Raw genomic sequence first — 17,310 nt, forward strand, 5'->3', positions numbered from 1 at the left:
TGATATCCCTGTTCTTGGGCCAAATCCTGGAATGCTTTGGCTAACAGTAATGTGAGTATACCTATTCTCCACGACTGCAGCAGTTCAAAAAGGCAGTTTTCCACTGCCTTCTCAAAGGCAATTCCGGATTAATAAGCATCATTGGCCTTTCCAGCCACACTTGCACTCCAAGAACAAACAAAAAGGAAGACGACTATGCAGGACTGTCTGGCAAACAAAGTACTGGGCATGACCTGGCCCTCTACTGTTTCTGAAAACAAATGCAGTAACTCGTGGAATTCTTTGGCACAAAGATAGTTCAAAATCTGTTCAGCTGTCATTGTCATATTCCTTGTGTTCACTTGGCCAAGATTTCCCCAGCCCATTGTCCAACTCAGTGGAACTGCTGTGGTTTGCTTCCATGATTAATGATCCAAGGAGAAATTTAAAAATAAATCTGCACTATTTCATTTAGATTGTTTGATTTGAACTACTAGACAATTCTATTTTTCCACTAACAAACAAAAACTGACAGAACCAACAGAAGTAGAGTAAATGGACAATTTAATACAGGGGCTGCATACGTGTGAGTGGGGTGGGGTAATAATGTGCCATTGTATTCAATTATTAGTATAAATTGTTAACATGTCAAGCTGTTACATGAAGAACTGATATTACACAGTTTAATATATTTGTCAAAAGTATTTATGATGAGGATAAGCAATGCCTAAGATGCAAAAACTAAGATGTTTGGGGAAGCAACTTTACGTTCAGTGGTGGCACAGTGGTTAGCACTACTGTCCCACTAACCACTGATTCAGTTCCAGGCTTGGATCACTGTGTGTGGAGTTTGTACCTTCTCCCCATGTCTGTGTGGGTTTTCTCCAACAGTCCAAAGACGTGCGGTTTAGGTAGATTGGCCATGCTAAATTAGCATCAGGGAGATTAGCTAGGGTGCATGGGGTTAATGGGAAAGAGCCTGGGTAGGATTGTGGTTGATGCAGATTCGATGGGCCAAATGGCCTCCTCCTGCACAGTAGGATTCTATGAATCAGATTTCCCTGGGAATTTCCACCATTGCAATGATGTATCTTTGTCATGGGGAGCCTTGAACAAAATAAAAAGGAAATTATGGACCAAGTTACACTCTTTATGGCGCTGCATATTTTTGAGGTATGTAGCCACTAGGCTCACTGTAAACAATTAGAAGAACAATTGGCACTTCCAGCGCTGCTTCCCCCCCACCCCGTTCCATTAAAATCAAGCTACTTTCCCTCATTTAAGTCATTTTTTAATGCTGTTACATTTAGGCAAAAATCGAGGCAAAAAGGTACCCCAGCATTAGCTCAATTTATTGTTTCCCATACTGATCTTGAAGCAGAGAGCTTCAAATAAAATTGAATTTTACTTTAAGATTTATTAGGCCTAAATCTGAGTCAGAAGGCTGTTGGTTTCAGGTACCAGCGAGGAGGCTGATTTTAAAGTTTAGTCCCCCAGTGTGCACCCACTGCATACCATGTAACCCATCCACTCAACAAGCCATTTTGGGGCAAAGTATTTGTTTGGTTGCAGCAGATGTGTTGGATGCACCAAACAATGAATGGTGAATAGCAGTTGGAGCCTAAGAGAAGAGAGAGCCAATCAGAAGAAGCAGATGTTAATTAAGAAGTTATCTGAACATTTTTCTTAGCGGTTTCCAAAGACCACTACAAATGAGCAAAGTATCACACTGACATTAGCCCAATGTATGTTCTAGTACTCTGACTTCCATGTTGCAAATGGCCTCTTAAATAGTGCTGTAATTTACTGACGCAGTTTTCAAGCCATTGACAACTCCACTTTTGACAGGTTAAAAATCTGCTCTAGGACTTGTGTGCACAATCCAGGCTGACTTTTCAGCGTAGCACAGAGAAAATTCTGTGTTGGTGGAGGTGCTGTCTTCTGATGAGATGTTAAACCAAGGCTCTGATTAGCTAGACAAATGTAAAAGATCTTGTGGATATTCAAGGACTGTGTTCCATCTAACATTTATCTCGCAACCAGCATCACTCACAACAGCTCCCTCATTTATTTTTACTGCACCAGGCTTGCTTTCAAAATACCCATGCATACACTTCAAATAATAATTAACCGGCTGTAAAAAAAGCCTAAAATATTCAGAATCATAACAGCATGGAAGGCATCATAAAATGAAGATTGTTTTCTCACAAGCAGGCAAAGAAATCATATGTGTTCGAACTTACAATATTTGTGGTCAGAAACAGAATTTTTCTAATTTACTGGTTAAAAAGAATATTTGTTTCTGAAACAATTTGCTGGGGACCGTTGAATGCTGTTTTGCTAGCTTGTAAGTGTAATGCAAGACCCATGAATACACATCTGTACCAGAATAGTATGCACCAACATGGAGATGAAATTACGAATAATACCTTGGTATAGAGATATATTCTATCGGTATTCTTGCTTGCGCAAAACATGAAGCCATCATAAATTGGAACACTGCTGTCACAAGTGATATCAGGTTGTTCTATAACAGAAATGTTTGAAAGAAGTACCATGATTAATTCACAAAAATAAATTCTCCTTCGCACATTCAAATATGGGATGCCAGCAAAGCAGACATTTTAAAAAGAAACCAGAAACTGCTACGAAGTAACCTTATGATGCGAAGACTGGTTTGTGATAGTCGTCAAGTCTTTCATCATTCATTCGATCAACGCATCCAGCAAGAAGTCAATGCACTTAAGGCAAAGATTGGATTGGGGGGGCTGGAAACGGTGTTGGAATTTGTAGGAAGATTCTATGAAATGCCATAACATTGAGAAATTATGTTTCTTACATTACAGCAGAGGGTTTAGGAAAGTCTTGAAGAATATGAAGGATTGGTGAAACTCGTAATAAAGAGGGCATATACCTCAGATAATTACAAAATGATTAGAAAAGATTTCTGCATGGAAAAAGTAATTAAAATACTTCACCATTGGCCATCATTAAAATAAAATATATCGCACATAACAGCAAAGGGGTTAATCAAAGAGACAACTTACAAAGGGAACTGATGGGGTGCTTGATGGTTGGAATAGACTAGTTGGATTATAGGATGAAAATTGTCAGAGACTTTAAAAGCATATCTGTGTAAATTATTTGATGCATCTGTGATACGGTGAATAGTGTGATGTCTTGGGCTTCAAAATGCAGTCAGTGCCTACACTGAATTGGTAAAAAGGAATCTGGGACAACTAAAAAAAAAAAATGTGGTCAAGACTATAATGAACAATAAGCAAAATGAGAGACTCATTAAATAAATATTATAATGGAGGAAGACGACAAAACACTAGTCGTGTGAGGAAATCTAGAAATAAGTCAAGTTAGTGGATTTAGGATATACCGTGGCTGAAGATAGACAATCTAAAGACTTGATGGGTGGGTGAAGATATTTTAAGTGCATTAGTCATGATGTTTCAAAGTCCTTCGGGGCCAGAGTCATGCCTTTCATTTGGAAAATTGTAAACGGTCAGTCTGTTACATAAGAGGCAGGAAGTGAGAAACAACAGATCCATCAGTTTAATATCACTTCTGGAAAAGTTATCGGAATCTATTACCAGTGACTAAGCACTTGGATATGCATGAACTTATCAAAGGGAGAGCATGGATTTGTGGATGACAGGTCAAGTCTGATTATTCAAGTTAAATTTTCTAAGGCATCCATGCATACAAATCACCAAATATCAGTTTATAGGGACAAACACTAATCAAAAAGACTAATGGAATTTTGATCAAAGGGTTTGGAAGTTCAAAACGGAACTATAGATGCTTCAGTTGTGAAAATCCCTCAGTCAGACCCCATCTGGAATACTGCCCCTGGGGCACCTCACGAAAGTCATGCACATTCATTAGAACAGAACAAGGGTTTAAAGGCTTGATTTTGCAAATGCATTGGTTTGAATTTCTTTGGAAGATTGATAGGTGATTCAATTGAGGTGTTTAAAAACAAAAAGTATTTGCAATTGTACAAAGAGAATTTATACCTTCGAGTGGGGGAATATCCAGAATAAGGGGGCAAAAATCTAGCCCCCTTATAAATCTAGGTTATTTTGGAGCAATATCAAGAACCACACATTGGGCAGCAGAAATCTAGAACTGTCATTTAGACAAGACCTTGGATATTGGGCCAATAACAATTTTAAAGACGAAGATTGATTCTTATTAGTAACGGGCATCAAAAGACATGAACAAAAAGTAGGTAAATGGAGTTAGGGTACAGATCATCTGTGACATCATGGAATGGCAGTTAAGCTCTAAATGGCTTACATATTCTTTAAAAAAAATGGATAAACAGCTGGTTAGGAATTGAACAGAAGGTTATCAGATTAAATAGATCAATATAATCAAAATGCATAAAGATGATCATATACTGCTTTGTGGGTAAAGTACTGTGCCATGATGAGCAACTAATGAAAGATGATTAGCATAAGTTTAAAGAGTTCGACACACTTACAAGATTTGCTCCACCACCTCTGGGATAGTCAGTAAACAACATTGCAAAACTTGTGCTCAAGAAACTAACTAAACTGGATTCAGTGCTTACAATAAATAATTCAGGAACCACATAATTGAAAACAATTAGGTGTAGTAACCAATGTGAACAATAAACAGAATTACCTGGCTGCTGTTGATTCCGGTTGTGCATTCTTTCAGTAGTTATGGAAAGTGCATTGCTGCTTTTGTCAATATCAACCAATACAAGGTTTTCCTCAGATTTCACTGTGCTGCTGTGTACCTGTTCTGTAGGTGTGTTTGATTCACCTTTTTCCTCATTCTCCAGGTCAGATAGCACAGTATAGTCAGTCTGCGGCTGGGTTGCCCCTTCACACTCTTTTTCACTTGGATTTGCTTGACAAGACATGTTTTCTCCTTTCTGGTCATCTGTGTCAGGAAAAGCATCACTTTGAAATACTACATGGACAGCTTGAGTGAACATAGAACACTACAGCACAAACAGGCCCCTCGGCCCCCAAGTTGTGCCGATCATATCCATACCTACCAGGCCTATCTAGAACTCTCAATCCCATTAAATCCCATGTACTCATCCAGAAGTCTCTTAAAAGACCCCAGCGAGTTCACCTCTACCACCACCAGGCAATCGAGGACCCCCAAGAGATTGGGCACCTGGGAAGGGGGTGCCCCCTGGGCTTTGCAAGTGTGGGCCCCTTGGCATTGCCCAAGGGACAAAGTGCCAGTGCAGGGGGCACCAACCAGTATAAAGGACAAGTAACAATTTATATTGTGTGTCAAGAGAGTGCTGGTTGATTAGTAAATGCCAAAATAATTCCCTCCCACCCCCTACAAAGTACCAAAAGGTTCCCCTGATTCTACCAAAATAGTCAGCTATTTTTAGTTGAAGTAAAACACTAAAGTCAACGTGAGACTTTTTCTAGTAAAGATTTTTATAATACATTTACAAGTGATGGAAAGTTAAAAAAATGATCTTACCAACATCTCTGAGAGTTTCACATATTTCACAGTAAGACAGTAAGGTATTGTTGGCATATGTGCACAACTTGCAGTTCCACGATTTTTCAGCTACAGGCAGTTTTCTTGAGGTAAATTGTGCTTCACCCAGGAATTGTTGGGTGCTTTGAATTCTAAATGGGAATGGTTTCATTCCACCTTTGGCCTTTCTCTTTCTTGCACTTGCACAATTTTGGACTGGTGAACATAAAGATTTAAATTGTTTAGTCTGTGGTTCAAGGTCAGTTTTTAGCAGCAGCTCAGCATTGGATATTTTGCACTTTTCATCACTCTTGTTTTCATCATCTTCTACTGCATTTATTTTATCCAGTTTTTGTTGTGGTTGCTGAACTAATCTGAGAGAATCTGGAGATTTCTGCAGCTCAATTATATCAGAAATTTGATTGGCTGGCAAACCCTGAGGGATTCTCTTGTGTTTCTCTGCAGTGTCAGGTTTTGGTGAGAAGAATGAGCGGATGTCATGTTGTTTCTCCTTCTCAAACTAAAAGGAAAGCATAATTTATTTGCTTCAAAAATAATGCCAAATACGTTAAATCAATTTACCTCGGAAGCTAAAAATCTATAAAGCTTAAAGGCCCATTAAACTGGGAGCACTTAGTCTTCCATTAAAACTGCAATAACTCAGATGGCATTTATTAAAGTATATGGACTATAACAGGTGCTTATTAAATTCAACAATTACTTCAAATGTAAATCTTTCTAATCTTTAGCACTGCTGAAAAAGTGACATGTTGAAGCCTTTTGTCTTGAACTCATGAGGACACTTACCTGTATAAAGGGAAAAATAACAATTCATACTGTATGAGAGTACTGATTGGTTGGCAAGTGGACAAGGCAGTGTTCACAATGCCACTTGCTAACCAACCAGCACGCTCTTCACATACGGTATAAATTATTATTTTTCCCTTATACAGGTAAGTGTCCTGGTGAGGGCAAGATGGAAAGCTTTGACGTGTCTCTTTCAGCAATACTCAAGCTCCGTATTAACAAACAACTACTTTCTAACTTTGTAAAGATTTTGTTATACATAGTGAGGCAATGAAAAACTTCCATGTTCATATCAACCTCAGTAAATGTGACTCAAGATTGTTTTACCACCTTTACCTGTGTACAGAATTAATAGAGAAAAGGGATAATATCACCATACAATTCAACAGCCCTAAACCTTACTCAGCTGTTAACGTGAATTAGAATATAAAGTTCAGAATAAGACTCAGAATTTTTTTTTTTAAAAAGAGAATCGCCCCCTTAGCTTGCCAATGATCATGTTTTCAGGCAGCTCAATTTTTGCAATGAAGCGATTAAATGAAGTATGTTTTCAGGTTGAAGTGTTTGGGAAGACAAAACTTAAAATTACAGCACTGACGTCAGCACAATCTGCAAATACTGACTCTGAAATCTTTACCTTCCACAGAAAAGAAAACACTTCAGATAGCTTGGAAACAAAGTGTCACACTTGCCAGCCTTCATTATATTATAGAACTGTCTCAGTTTGTGACATCATTTATACCTTGCCACCTCTTGATGATACACCTCCTGGCTGACTGTGTATGTCACCAACTGATTCAAGTGGTGAAGTCCTAGGTTTCAAAATTTGGACAACCCTCAAGTGCTTGAGGACAAGTTAGGGAAGATGTGGAACATAAAGGACGGCTCAAATTGTGAATGAGGCTACCTACGTCATACTGCTGCCCATACACTGAGCTTCTGCTCAGAGATCCACGTGTCACAGCCATTCAGACCATGCAAGCTGAAGCCATCGAATAGCTTGTTAACCTCAACATTGAGCTACAACTACCACCCTAACTACACAAAATATTTACACCACTATAAATGTGTGTGTTTGTGCTTCAGACCCAGATGTCAGGGTTGATGCTGCACCATGTCAGTCACCCCAAAATTGCCCTGACTGGCAAATTAGTAACTTTTCAACATGCGCACTGTCCAATTCAGGAGACTGGATGACTCCTTGAAAATAGAGAACCATTAGGAGATCTTCCAGCACAAAAGGAGCTGCAGCCTACAGGTAGTCTATCATGAGGCATTCCCTCAGCACTTAAGAATTTTGAGGTAAAATTGGCCGCGGCTGCTGGATCACCATTCCACAGGGCAGCCCACAGCCGAAGCAGTGTTCAGATAGGTGGATAGGTGGCAAGCATGGGGGGGGGGGTGGGGGGCCTCTCTTTAAAAAAATTCTAAGTCTTATTCTGAACTTAATAATCTAATTCATGTCAAGTGAGGAGTGACACTCTGAAAGCTTGTGCTACGAAATAAACCTGTTGGACTTTAACCTGATGTTGAGACTCATTATTCTTCCTGGTAGCAGCCAGGACTCCTTTCACCTGCACCAGTTTTCTGTTCCGCTTCTATTTCAACCAGAATGTCTGGTAACAGGTTGCTTACACGGTTATAGTTCCTCCAGATCATTACTCCTGTAACAAACTGGGCAAAGACAAAAAGTGGCACTACAATGGAAGTTATTCAACTGCCATCAGAAATGCCCTGTAGTAGTCCTTCAACATGCTCAAATAATAATTCAGCTGCCTGGCTTATTTTGGAGGATTATGTTGTCAAGCTAGTCTATTGTACGGTGTATCAGATAATTTTGCTATCAACCGTTTCTATCTCTGGGACATAACCTAATTTAGCCCTTGCATCAGCTCATCTGCTTGGAGATCCTCAAAAGCTTCAGTTAACTCAAGACCTGACTATTGTGCTCCTGACCAGCTGCCCACACTTTTGATTTGATTTTTTGTCACATGGATTAACATGTTTCTTGCGCACTACATATATAAAACATACCATTCACAGAAGTGGAAATGCGATAGTGCAGAACGTAGTGTTACAGTTATAGCTACGGTGTAGAGAAGGATCAACTTAATGCAATACAAGTCCATTCAAAAATCTGACAGCAGCAGCGAAGAAGCTGTTTTTGAGTCAGTTGGTACGTGACCTCAGGCTTTTGTATCTTTTTCCCGAAGGAAGAAGGTGGAAGAGAGAATGTTTGAGCTGTGTGGGGTCTTTAAATTATGCTGGCTGCTTTGCCGAGGCAGCGCGGAGTGCAGAGTCCATGGATGGGAGGCTGGTTTTCATGATGGATTGGGCTACATTCACGACCTTTTGTAGTTCCTTGTGGTCTTGGGCATTGCAGGAGTCATACCAGAAAGAATGCTTTTTATGGTGCATCTGTAAAAGTTGGAGGGAGTTGTAGCTGACATGCCCAAATTTCCTTAGTCTTCTAAGAAAGTAGAGGCTTTCATGGGCTTTCTTAACAATAGTATCGGCATGGGGAGACCAGGACAGGTTGTTGGTGATCTGGACAGCTAAAAACTTGAAGCCCTCTACCCTTTCTCCCCATTGATGTAGACAGGGGCATGTTCTCCTTTATGCTTCCTGAAGTCGATGATAATCTCCTTCGTTTTGTTGACATTGGGGGAAGAGATTATTGTTGCCACACCAGTTCATCAGATTTTCTCTCTCAGTCCTGTACGCTGTTTCGACATTGTTTGAGATCCAACCCATTACAGTGGTGTCGTCAGTAAACTTGAAAATCGAGCTGGAAGGGAATTTAGCCACACGGTAATAGTTGTAAAAGGAGTATATTCGGGGGCTGAGAACACAGTTTTGTGGGGCAATGGTGTTGAGAATGGTCGTGGAGGTGGTGTTGTTGCCTATCTTTACTAATTGTGGTCTGCGAGTTAGGAAGTTCAGGATCCAGTCGCAGAGGGAGGTGCCAAGACCCAGGCCATGGAGTTGGAGATGAGTTTCATAGGGATAATGGTATCGAAGGCTGAGCTGTAGTCCATAAATAGAAGTCAGATATAGGTGTCCTTGTTATCTAGGTGTTCAAGGGTTGAGCGCAGGGCCAGGGAGATGGCATTTGCTGTGGACCTGCTGCAGCGATAGGCAAATTGTAGTGGATCCAGGTAGTCCAGAAGACTGGAACTGATTCATGCCATTCCTAACCTTTTGAAACACATCATAATAATGGATGTCAGACCCACCGGCTGACAGTCATTAAGACACGCTGCATGGTTTTTCTTAGGTACCGGGATGATGGTCAGCTTTTCGAAGCAGATACGGACCTAAGATCGCCGCAAAGAGAGGTTAAGATGTCTGCGAATACTCCCGCCAGCTGATCTGCACAGGATCTGAGTGCATGTCTGGGTACCCCATCTGGGTCAGTCATTTTCCGTGGGTTGACCTTCGAGAAAGCTACTCTGACATTTGACATCTCTACCCTAGATACAGGCTCATCCAGGGTGGAGGGCAAGCTCTTGCTGACGTCTTGCTGAAAACGGGTGTCGGATGCATTGAGCTCATCAGGGAGAGGTAAGATGGAGCTGGTGATTTTACCTTTATGTCATGCAGACCTTGCCATTGTCAGCGGGGGTCAGTGTGTGGCTAGCCTGGGACTCTAGCTTGGTCCGGTATTGTCTTTTGGCATCTTTGATGATCTCTTTCAATCATACCTGGCTTTATTGTATAGGTCAGCATCACCTGATCTGAATGCCTCTGACCCTCCCAGAACTCTGCTGCTAACTCACACCATGTCTTGTTCATCACTAATAGGTAAGCAATGCCTCAAATTTTGTTTATTTTTATTCATTTAGCCCTTTGAATCTGTGCCATCTCTTCAGACAATCCAGTCAGATCCATTTCCCCGCTTGATCCCCAGTCCTGCAAATTTATTTAATTCAAGTGCTCATCCTATTTCCTTTAGGATTCATTGATCAACTTTGCTTCCATCACTCATGTAGGCAGTGGGTTCCAGATCATTATCACTGTGTCAAAAAGTAAAAGCAGTTTGGGTTGAGATGAGTAATGATAAAGAAGTCACTTGTAGTAGTGGTGCACTGCTCCCCTCATTATAAATGCATGATGGGACAAAGTATAAAATAGCTAACAGAAGCTTGTCGGAAACATACTGCTATAATCATGGGGCATCTTAATCTACAAATAGTCTGGAAAAATCAGATGGGCAAAGATCATACAGAGGAACAGTTCATAGAATGCTTTCTTAGAAGAGCGTGTTTGCAATCAACTAGAGGGCAAGCAGGCCTGATATTACGCTATGAGATAGGATTAACTGACAACTTGATTGTGAAGATACCCCTAGTAGCAGCAGTCATAATATGACTGAATTTCACGTTAATTTATTGGAGAGAAAAGTACATCCAAGACTGGTATTTAAAACTTAAATGTCCTTAAGGGATAGATCAATAGATATTCAGTGGCCTAAGACATTTAAAAAGAATATACAAAATAAACACATCCCACTGAGAAAAAATTCCAGGACAGGACCAATCATTTGTGGTTAAATAAAGTCAAAGACACTATTAAACTTAAAGAAAAAGCATATACTTACACAAAGACAAGTCACAGGTCAGAAGATTGGAAAGAACATGAAAGAATAACAAAAGATAAGGAGGGAACAGCTGGAGTACAAGAAAAAGTTAGCTAATAACATAAAAATGAATAGTAAGAGTTTCTCTTGATATTTAAATGAGAAGGGTTAAAAAAGTGTGCACCGATCCTATAGAAAGTGTGTCTGGGGAATTGATAATGGAAAGCAGAGTTAGGGCAGACAAATTAAACAGATATTTTGCATTGGTCTTCACCATACAGGACACAAGTAACACACCAGAAATAGCTGTCAATCACAAAAGGAAAGGACAGAGAGAAGCTCAGCAAAATGAGAATTACCAGAGAAGCAGTACTGAGCAATTTGTTGAGTCTGTGGGCTAACAAATCCCCTGGTCAAAATGGGCTTCCTCCTAAGCATTTAAAACTGGCTAAGGAGATAGCTGATGCATTTGTTTTAATTTTCAGAAGTGCCCTAGATTCAGGGAAGTTTCCATTAGATTGGAAGATAGCAAAGATAACACCTTTATTCAAAAAGGGGAGGGAGACAGAAAACAGGCAACTCTAGGCCAGTTAGCTTATCATCAGGAAAATTTTAGCAGTCATTATTAAAGACATTATAGCCTGGCACATGGAAAACTTCACAGCAATCAGGAAGAGTCAACACGGATTTGTGAAAGGGAAGTCACATTTAACCAATTTATTGGAATTCTTTGAAAGAGTCGCATGTGTTGTGGATAAATGGGAACAAGTGGATGTACTGTTCTTTGATCAAATACCTTTCAGAAGTCGAAAGTATTGCAGAAAGTGAAAGCACATGTTATAGGGATAACATACTGGCATGAATTGAAGATTGGCTAGCTAACAGGGAACAGTTGACATAAATGGATCTTTTTATGGTTGAGAGGAGGCAACAAATGGTGTGCCACAGCATCAGTTCTGGGGCCTCACTTTTTACAATTTCTATAAATGACTTGGATGAAGAGGCTGAAGGTATGTTGCTAAATATGCTGATGACACCAAGGTAGGAAGGAAAATAAACTGTAAAGAGGACTTAAGGAGGCTACAGAAGGACATAGATAGGTTAAGTGATTGGGCAAATATTTGACAAATGAAGTATAATATGGGCAAGTATGAAATTGTCCAGTTTACAGAAAGAATAAAAATGCTTCTGAGCTAAATGGTGAGAGATTGCAGTACTCCGAGGTGCAGAAGAATTTGAGCATCTGAATGCATGAATCACAAAAGATTAGTATACAGGTGTAACAAGTAATTAAGAAACTAAGAATGTTATTATTTATTGATAAGGGAATTGATTACAAAAATAGGGAGCTTATGTTTCAGTTGCACAGGGCATTCGAGAGACCACATCCAGAGTACTGGATTCAGTATTGGTCTCCTAATTTAAGGACAGATGTAAATACATTAAAAGCAGTTCAGTGAAGGTTTATTAGACTAATACGGGAAATGAGCAGGTTTGACTTTATGAGGAAAGGTGTATCCATTAGAGTTTAACAGAATAAGAGGCAGCTTGAGCAAAACCTTTAAGATCCTGAGGGGTACTGACGGAGTGGACATGGCTAGGATGTTTCCTCTTCTCAGAGAATCTAGAACAAGTGGTCACTGCTGAAAAATAAGAGGTTGTTCATCTAAAACAGAGATAAGAAGAAATTATCTTTCTCAGTGGGTCGAGAGACTCTGCGCTCTTCTTTAAAAGTTAGTGGAAGCAGATCCTTGAATATTTTTAAAGCAGAATGAGATAGATTCTTCATTAACAGGGTGATGAAAGGTTATGGGGTAGGCAGGAATATGGGGTTGAAGTTATCAGATCAGATATGAATTTATTGAATGGCAGAGCAGATTTCAGAGGCTGAGTGGTCTTTTTCTGCTCCTAATTTGCACGTAGGAGTAAAGACTTCACGGATGTCATTCTTCTTCTCTCCACTATATCTTTAATTCTGAAAGCAACATTAGCACCACATAACCACAAACAAAAACTAAGGCAGGATAGCTAAATTAAAGGGTCATCCAATTTAACCCAAAATCTCAGAAGATACTTTTTTTGTTAAAATAAATACCAAATATATTGCAGGTGAAATGTTATGGTCTACATTGATAACTGAATAAAATTGTTATTTATAAATAATTTCTTTTCTAAACTGTAATATTTTAAAATTCTGTATTAAGACAATTTGCTGTAGGAAGCAAAGATCTGAAGGAAGATAGCTTTGTGAAATATTTTGTAAATTAGAACAACATAGATACATGGCAGACAGTATGAACACTAATCAAGTTGATCTACAAACATCATAATGCAAAAGAGTGGCTCCAATAGTTAATGAGCACTGACAGATATTGCAACTTGAATTACTGCCTCTTTCCACTTTTGTTCTTTGAGTACTGCAATTTTGTAAAGGGGTTACTTGATTTTTCTCACTATAGTGCAATACAGAAAAAGGATGCGACAAACATAGCGTGGTAAATTGAAAATAGAGGTGACAAAGGATATGAAAGTGTATCACATTATAACTGGCACTATTGTATTAACATTGATAAACAGATAAGACTCATCATACTGTTCTATCACATGTGTACTCAACCATGGCAATCAATAAATAGGTTTCAAAAAAAAAAAATCAGTATTTACATTACATGTAGCACATTTCACATTCTTACATGGGTGAAAAACATTCCATCCTCAGTTCCTGGTAAATTTTCATTTGGCACCCAAGCCAAAGCACTGTTCAAGAAATCCCATTTCTCTTTATCTCCTTCCTCTACTTCCAAGCGCTGCTTTATTCCATTTAGTGTGTTACTTGTAACACGAGTCTGTAATTGAAAAGAGAAGTAACTTATCTCCACTGACCAATATGTGGACTATTTGGTATTTCAACTAAACCTACAAAACTAAAAGCCAGCAAACAAATCTTCAAACTTAGAAATATTCTAAATTATGGTTTATGCATTTAATCGTACATTTTCTTAAACCAAGCATGACATTTTCAGACTAAACCATTCATTAAGCTGCAGTGTGACCTTCCATTAATCTTGCACCAGTTCTTTGCCATCATCTCTGATGATGGGATCCTCCAGTTTCAGAAATGAATAATTAGCAAGACCCGATAGTCAACTGAACATTGGGATGCAAAGTCTGTAACTGTTCAGAAATCTAAGTACTACATTGCAGGTATATATTTTTAAATATCTCTACCCTCTTCCTGCTTAAACGTTTCCTTCTTTCTTGAATCTACAACAAGCTGGAGTACAGGTTCATCGCAATTTGGCCAAGTGTTTATTCTTTAAGTTTCAGTCTGCACAATAAAAACAAGTTATTTGATTGTGCGGAAGGGGAAATAAAGCAAACAATAAAAAAAATTAACAATTAAACCTTGGCTGGATTAGAGCCCATACTTAAAAAAGAAATCTGAAGAGATGAAAGACTCTAGTATTACAGTGGTCGGCACTACTGCCTCACAGCACCAGGGACCTGGGTTCAATTCCTGGCTTGGATCACTGTCTGTGCAGAGTCTGCACGTGTTTCCTCTGGTTCCTCCCACAGTCCGAAAGACGTGCTGGTCACATGCATTGGTCATGCTACATTTTCCAGCATACCTGAACAGGCAGACTGTGGCAAGTAGGGGATTTCCAGAGTAACTTCATTGCAGTGTTAATGTAAGCCTACATTAGTGGCACATTAGTATGTCACTAATAAATACATTTAAAAATTTTATTTAGTTTATGACAAATAGTCACAATGTTCAAATTTGTTCTGGAGCATACCACAGATAGAGTTTGGATTTATTTGTAAATCCAGTTGTTGTCTTCAAAGAGATATATAATTTTATTCAAATTTTTTCAGCTGTTTTTAAAACAGTCATGGAGGTAAGAATGTCGATGTATTCATCTGTGAATAGAGAACAGAGCCAATGTTTCAAGTCTGGATGGCTCTTCGTCACAGCTCTATGAAGAATCATCCACACTTGAAATTTTAGTTCTGTTCTCCCTCCACAGATGCTGTTGGAACGACTGAGATTTTCCAGCCTTTTCTGTTTTTGTTTCAGATTCCAGAATCAGCATTAAATTGCATTTAGCACGATGTACTCTGGTTGAATGTAGTATCACTAGATAATTAGATCCCTAATTAGATAATTAGATCACTAGATAATTTAATCCCTGATTAAAACTGGATCTAGTATCAATTGCTGTTTGCAGAAGAGAGTTCCAAATTTATAACTTTTGTGTGTAGAAATATATTTAAATTTCACTCTTGAATGGTTTATCTCTAATTTTTAGATTATGTTCCCTTATCCTAGACTCCCCAAATAACAGAAATCATTTCTCTACCCTATCAGTTACCCCCATGTTATCCGGAAAAGTTTTAACAATTCATCCACTAATTGTTTAAATTACAGAAAATACACCTCAATTTTATGTAATCTCTTCCCATAATTTAACTCTTGATATCGAGGTATCAGTCTGGTAAATTATGCTGGGATGGGGGGGGGGCGGTTATCTTCCGAGGAGCGATCGGATAAGTTGTGCTGTATCCTTTGGCGTTTAGAAGAATAAGTGGTTCCCTTTTGAAACAGACAAAATCCTGAGGGGACTTGACAGGGTGGATACTGAAAAGATATTTCCCCTTGTAGGGGAGACTGGAATGTAGGGACACAGTTTTAAAAATAAAAGGCCATCCAGAGATGAGAAGAAATCTTTCCTCTGAGGGTGGTGAAACTTCGAAACGCCCTTCCTTAGAGAGGCTGGATCAATCAGAAAGGACAGTAGGACTAGGGGGCACAGCCTCAAGATAAAGGGGGGGCGGTTTAGAACAGAGTTGAGGAGGAACTTCTTCACTCAAAGGGTGGTGAATCTCTGGAATTCTCTGCCCGTTGAGGTGGTGGAGGCTGCCTCACTAAATATTTTTAAGACGCGGGTTGATGGGTTTTTGATAAGCGAGGGGATTAAGGGTTATGGGGAGAGGGAATGTGGAACTGAGACACGACAGATCAGCCATGATCTTATTGAATGGCGGGGCAGGCTCGAGGGGCTAGATGGCCTACTCCTGCTCCTATTTCTTATGTTCTTATGTTCTTAGAAGGAAAATGGATTTTGAAAAAAAAATGATACAGGGTAGATAATCACTGTCTATTTGGTATATCAGTTGGAGGGGCACAGTGGTTAGCACTGTTGCTTCACAGTGCCAGGGGCCTGGTTTTGATTCCCGGCTTGGGTCACTGTGTGGAGTTTGCACGTTCGCCTCGTGTCTGCGTGGGTTTCCTCCGGATACTCGGTTTTTGCCACACTCTGAAAGACGTGCTGGTTAGGTGCATTGACCGAACAAGCGCTGGACTGTGGCAACTAAGGGAATTTCACAGTAACTTCATTGCAGTGTTAATGTAAGCCTTACTTGTGACTAATTAATAAACTTTAACTTCAAAGAGAGGACACAGCAGAGGCTTTGACCACAATATTTCAATCTTTTGATTTGTAGAAAACAGTCAAAATTACACATTTTTCATAATAAAGAGACCCGGAAGCAAAATTTAGAATTCATACTTCAAATTCCATTAAAAAGCACTTAGAAGTAAGAGTATTTGAATGTTACATACATCATGCATTGGACTCACTTGGGAACATATCTGTAAATTTGCTGGTGATGCAAAAGTAGAGAATTTACTAAAATAATGAGGACCATAAAAGACTTGAGGCAGACAGCTCAGCAAAATGGGCAGACACCTGGCAGATGTAATTTAAATTAGATACGTACACTGCCACACATTTGAAGAAAGAAAGAAAGAATTGGAACAATGATGCTAGATGGTATTATTGAATAAAGAGACTTGAGGATTCAAATGCAGAATTATCTATGCAAAGGGCAGGCAAATACAGCCATAAAAACGGTGGAGCTTTATAAAGCAGCACAGAATACAACAGTAAAGAAGGCATGCTGAATTTGTAAAAGATATTGTTTAGGTTGCCTTTAAAAGAGTGCAATTCTGAGGGCTCATTGTAGAAAGTACATTAATGCCGTAGAGGTGGTACGGTGCAGATTCACCAGAATAATAAAATTAAGAATCTAATTGTTTTGTATCATCACAGACACTTTTCCCCCACTCTGGATAAGTACTGGAAGAATTAGCAAGCTGATCATCAACCTGCTTGAACCTTGTCACAAACATTCTTTCAGTGGCCAACAGGTCCTACAGTGGGATTTGAACCCAGAATTTAATTGCTGATGCAGGAATGCTACCTAAAAATTTATTGTTTGTAATATTAAAATTATATACTCTGGAGCAGGAAAAACAGAAGATTCTGAACAGTATGAAGAATTTGGATGGGACGAATAGAGAAGAATTTCTTCCAGTTAGAAAAACATTTAGATTCCCTAGGCTTTATGAAGAGACATAGCGTTGAACAAAGCAAGAAAATATTGCTAAA

At 39.2% G+C, this 17,310-nt stretch overlaps 1 protein-coding gene across 4 annotated transcripts in view; it reads right to left on the minus strand.

The window, feature by feature from the left end:
- The window catches only part of zranb3 (zinc finger, RAN-binding domain containing 3), a 109,959-nt gene that overhangs the window by 20,165 nt on the left and 72,484 nt on the right, over nucleotides 1-17,310 (minus strand). For all 4 annotated transcript variants that reach the window (XR_013888170.1, XM_080199337.1, XM_080199335.1 and 1 more), the window contains 4 exons: nucleotides 13,552-13,704; nucleotides 5,473-5,992; nucleotides 4,642-4,905; nucleotides 2,409-2,506 (listed from right to left, as the gene is read on the minus strand). Coding sequence is in view for 3 of the 4 variants with exons in the window: in XM_080199337.1 (XP_080055463.1) it covers nucleotides 2,409-2,506; nucleotides 4,642-4,905; nucleotides 5,473-5,992; nucleotides 13,552-13,704 (1,035 nt within the window). In the remaining variant the exon portion in view is untranslated. The remainder of the gene's footprint in view (nucleotides 1-2,408; nucleotides 2,507-4,641; nucleotides 4,906-5,472; nucleotides 5,993-13,551; nucleotides 13,705-17,310) is intronic.

This window comes from Carcharhinus amblyrhynchos, chromosome 11, assembly GCF_965287045.1.
Source record: "Carcharhinus amblyrhynchos chromosome 11, sCarAmb.v2.hapA, whole genome shotgun sequence".
Taxonomy (NCBI): Eukaryota; Metazoa; Chordata; class Chondrichthyes; order Carcharhiniformes; family Carcharhinidae; genus Carcharhinus; species Carcharhinus amblyrhynchos.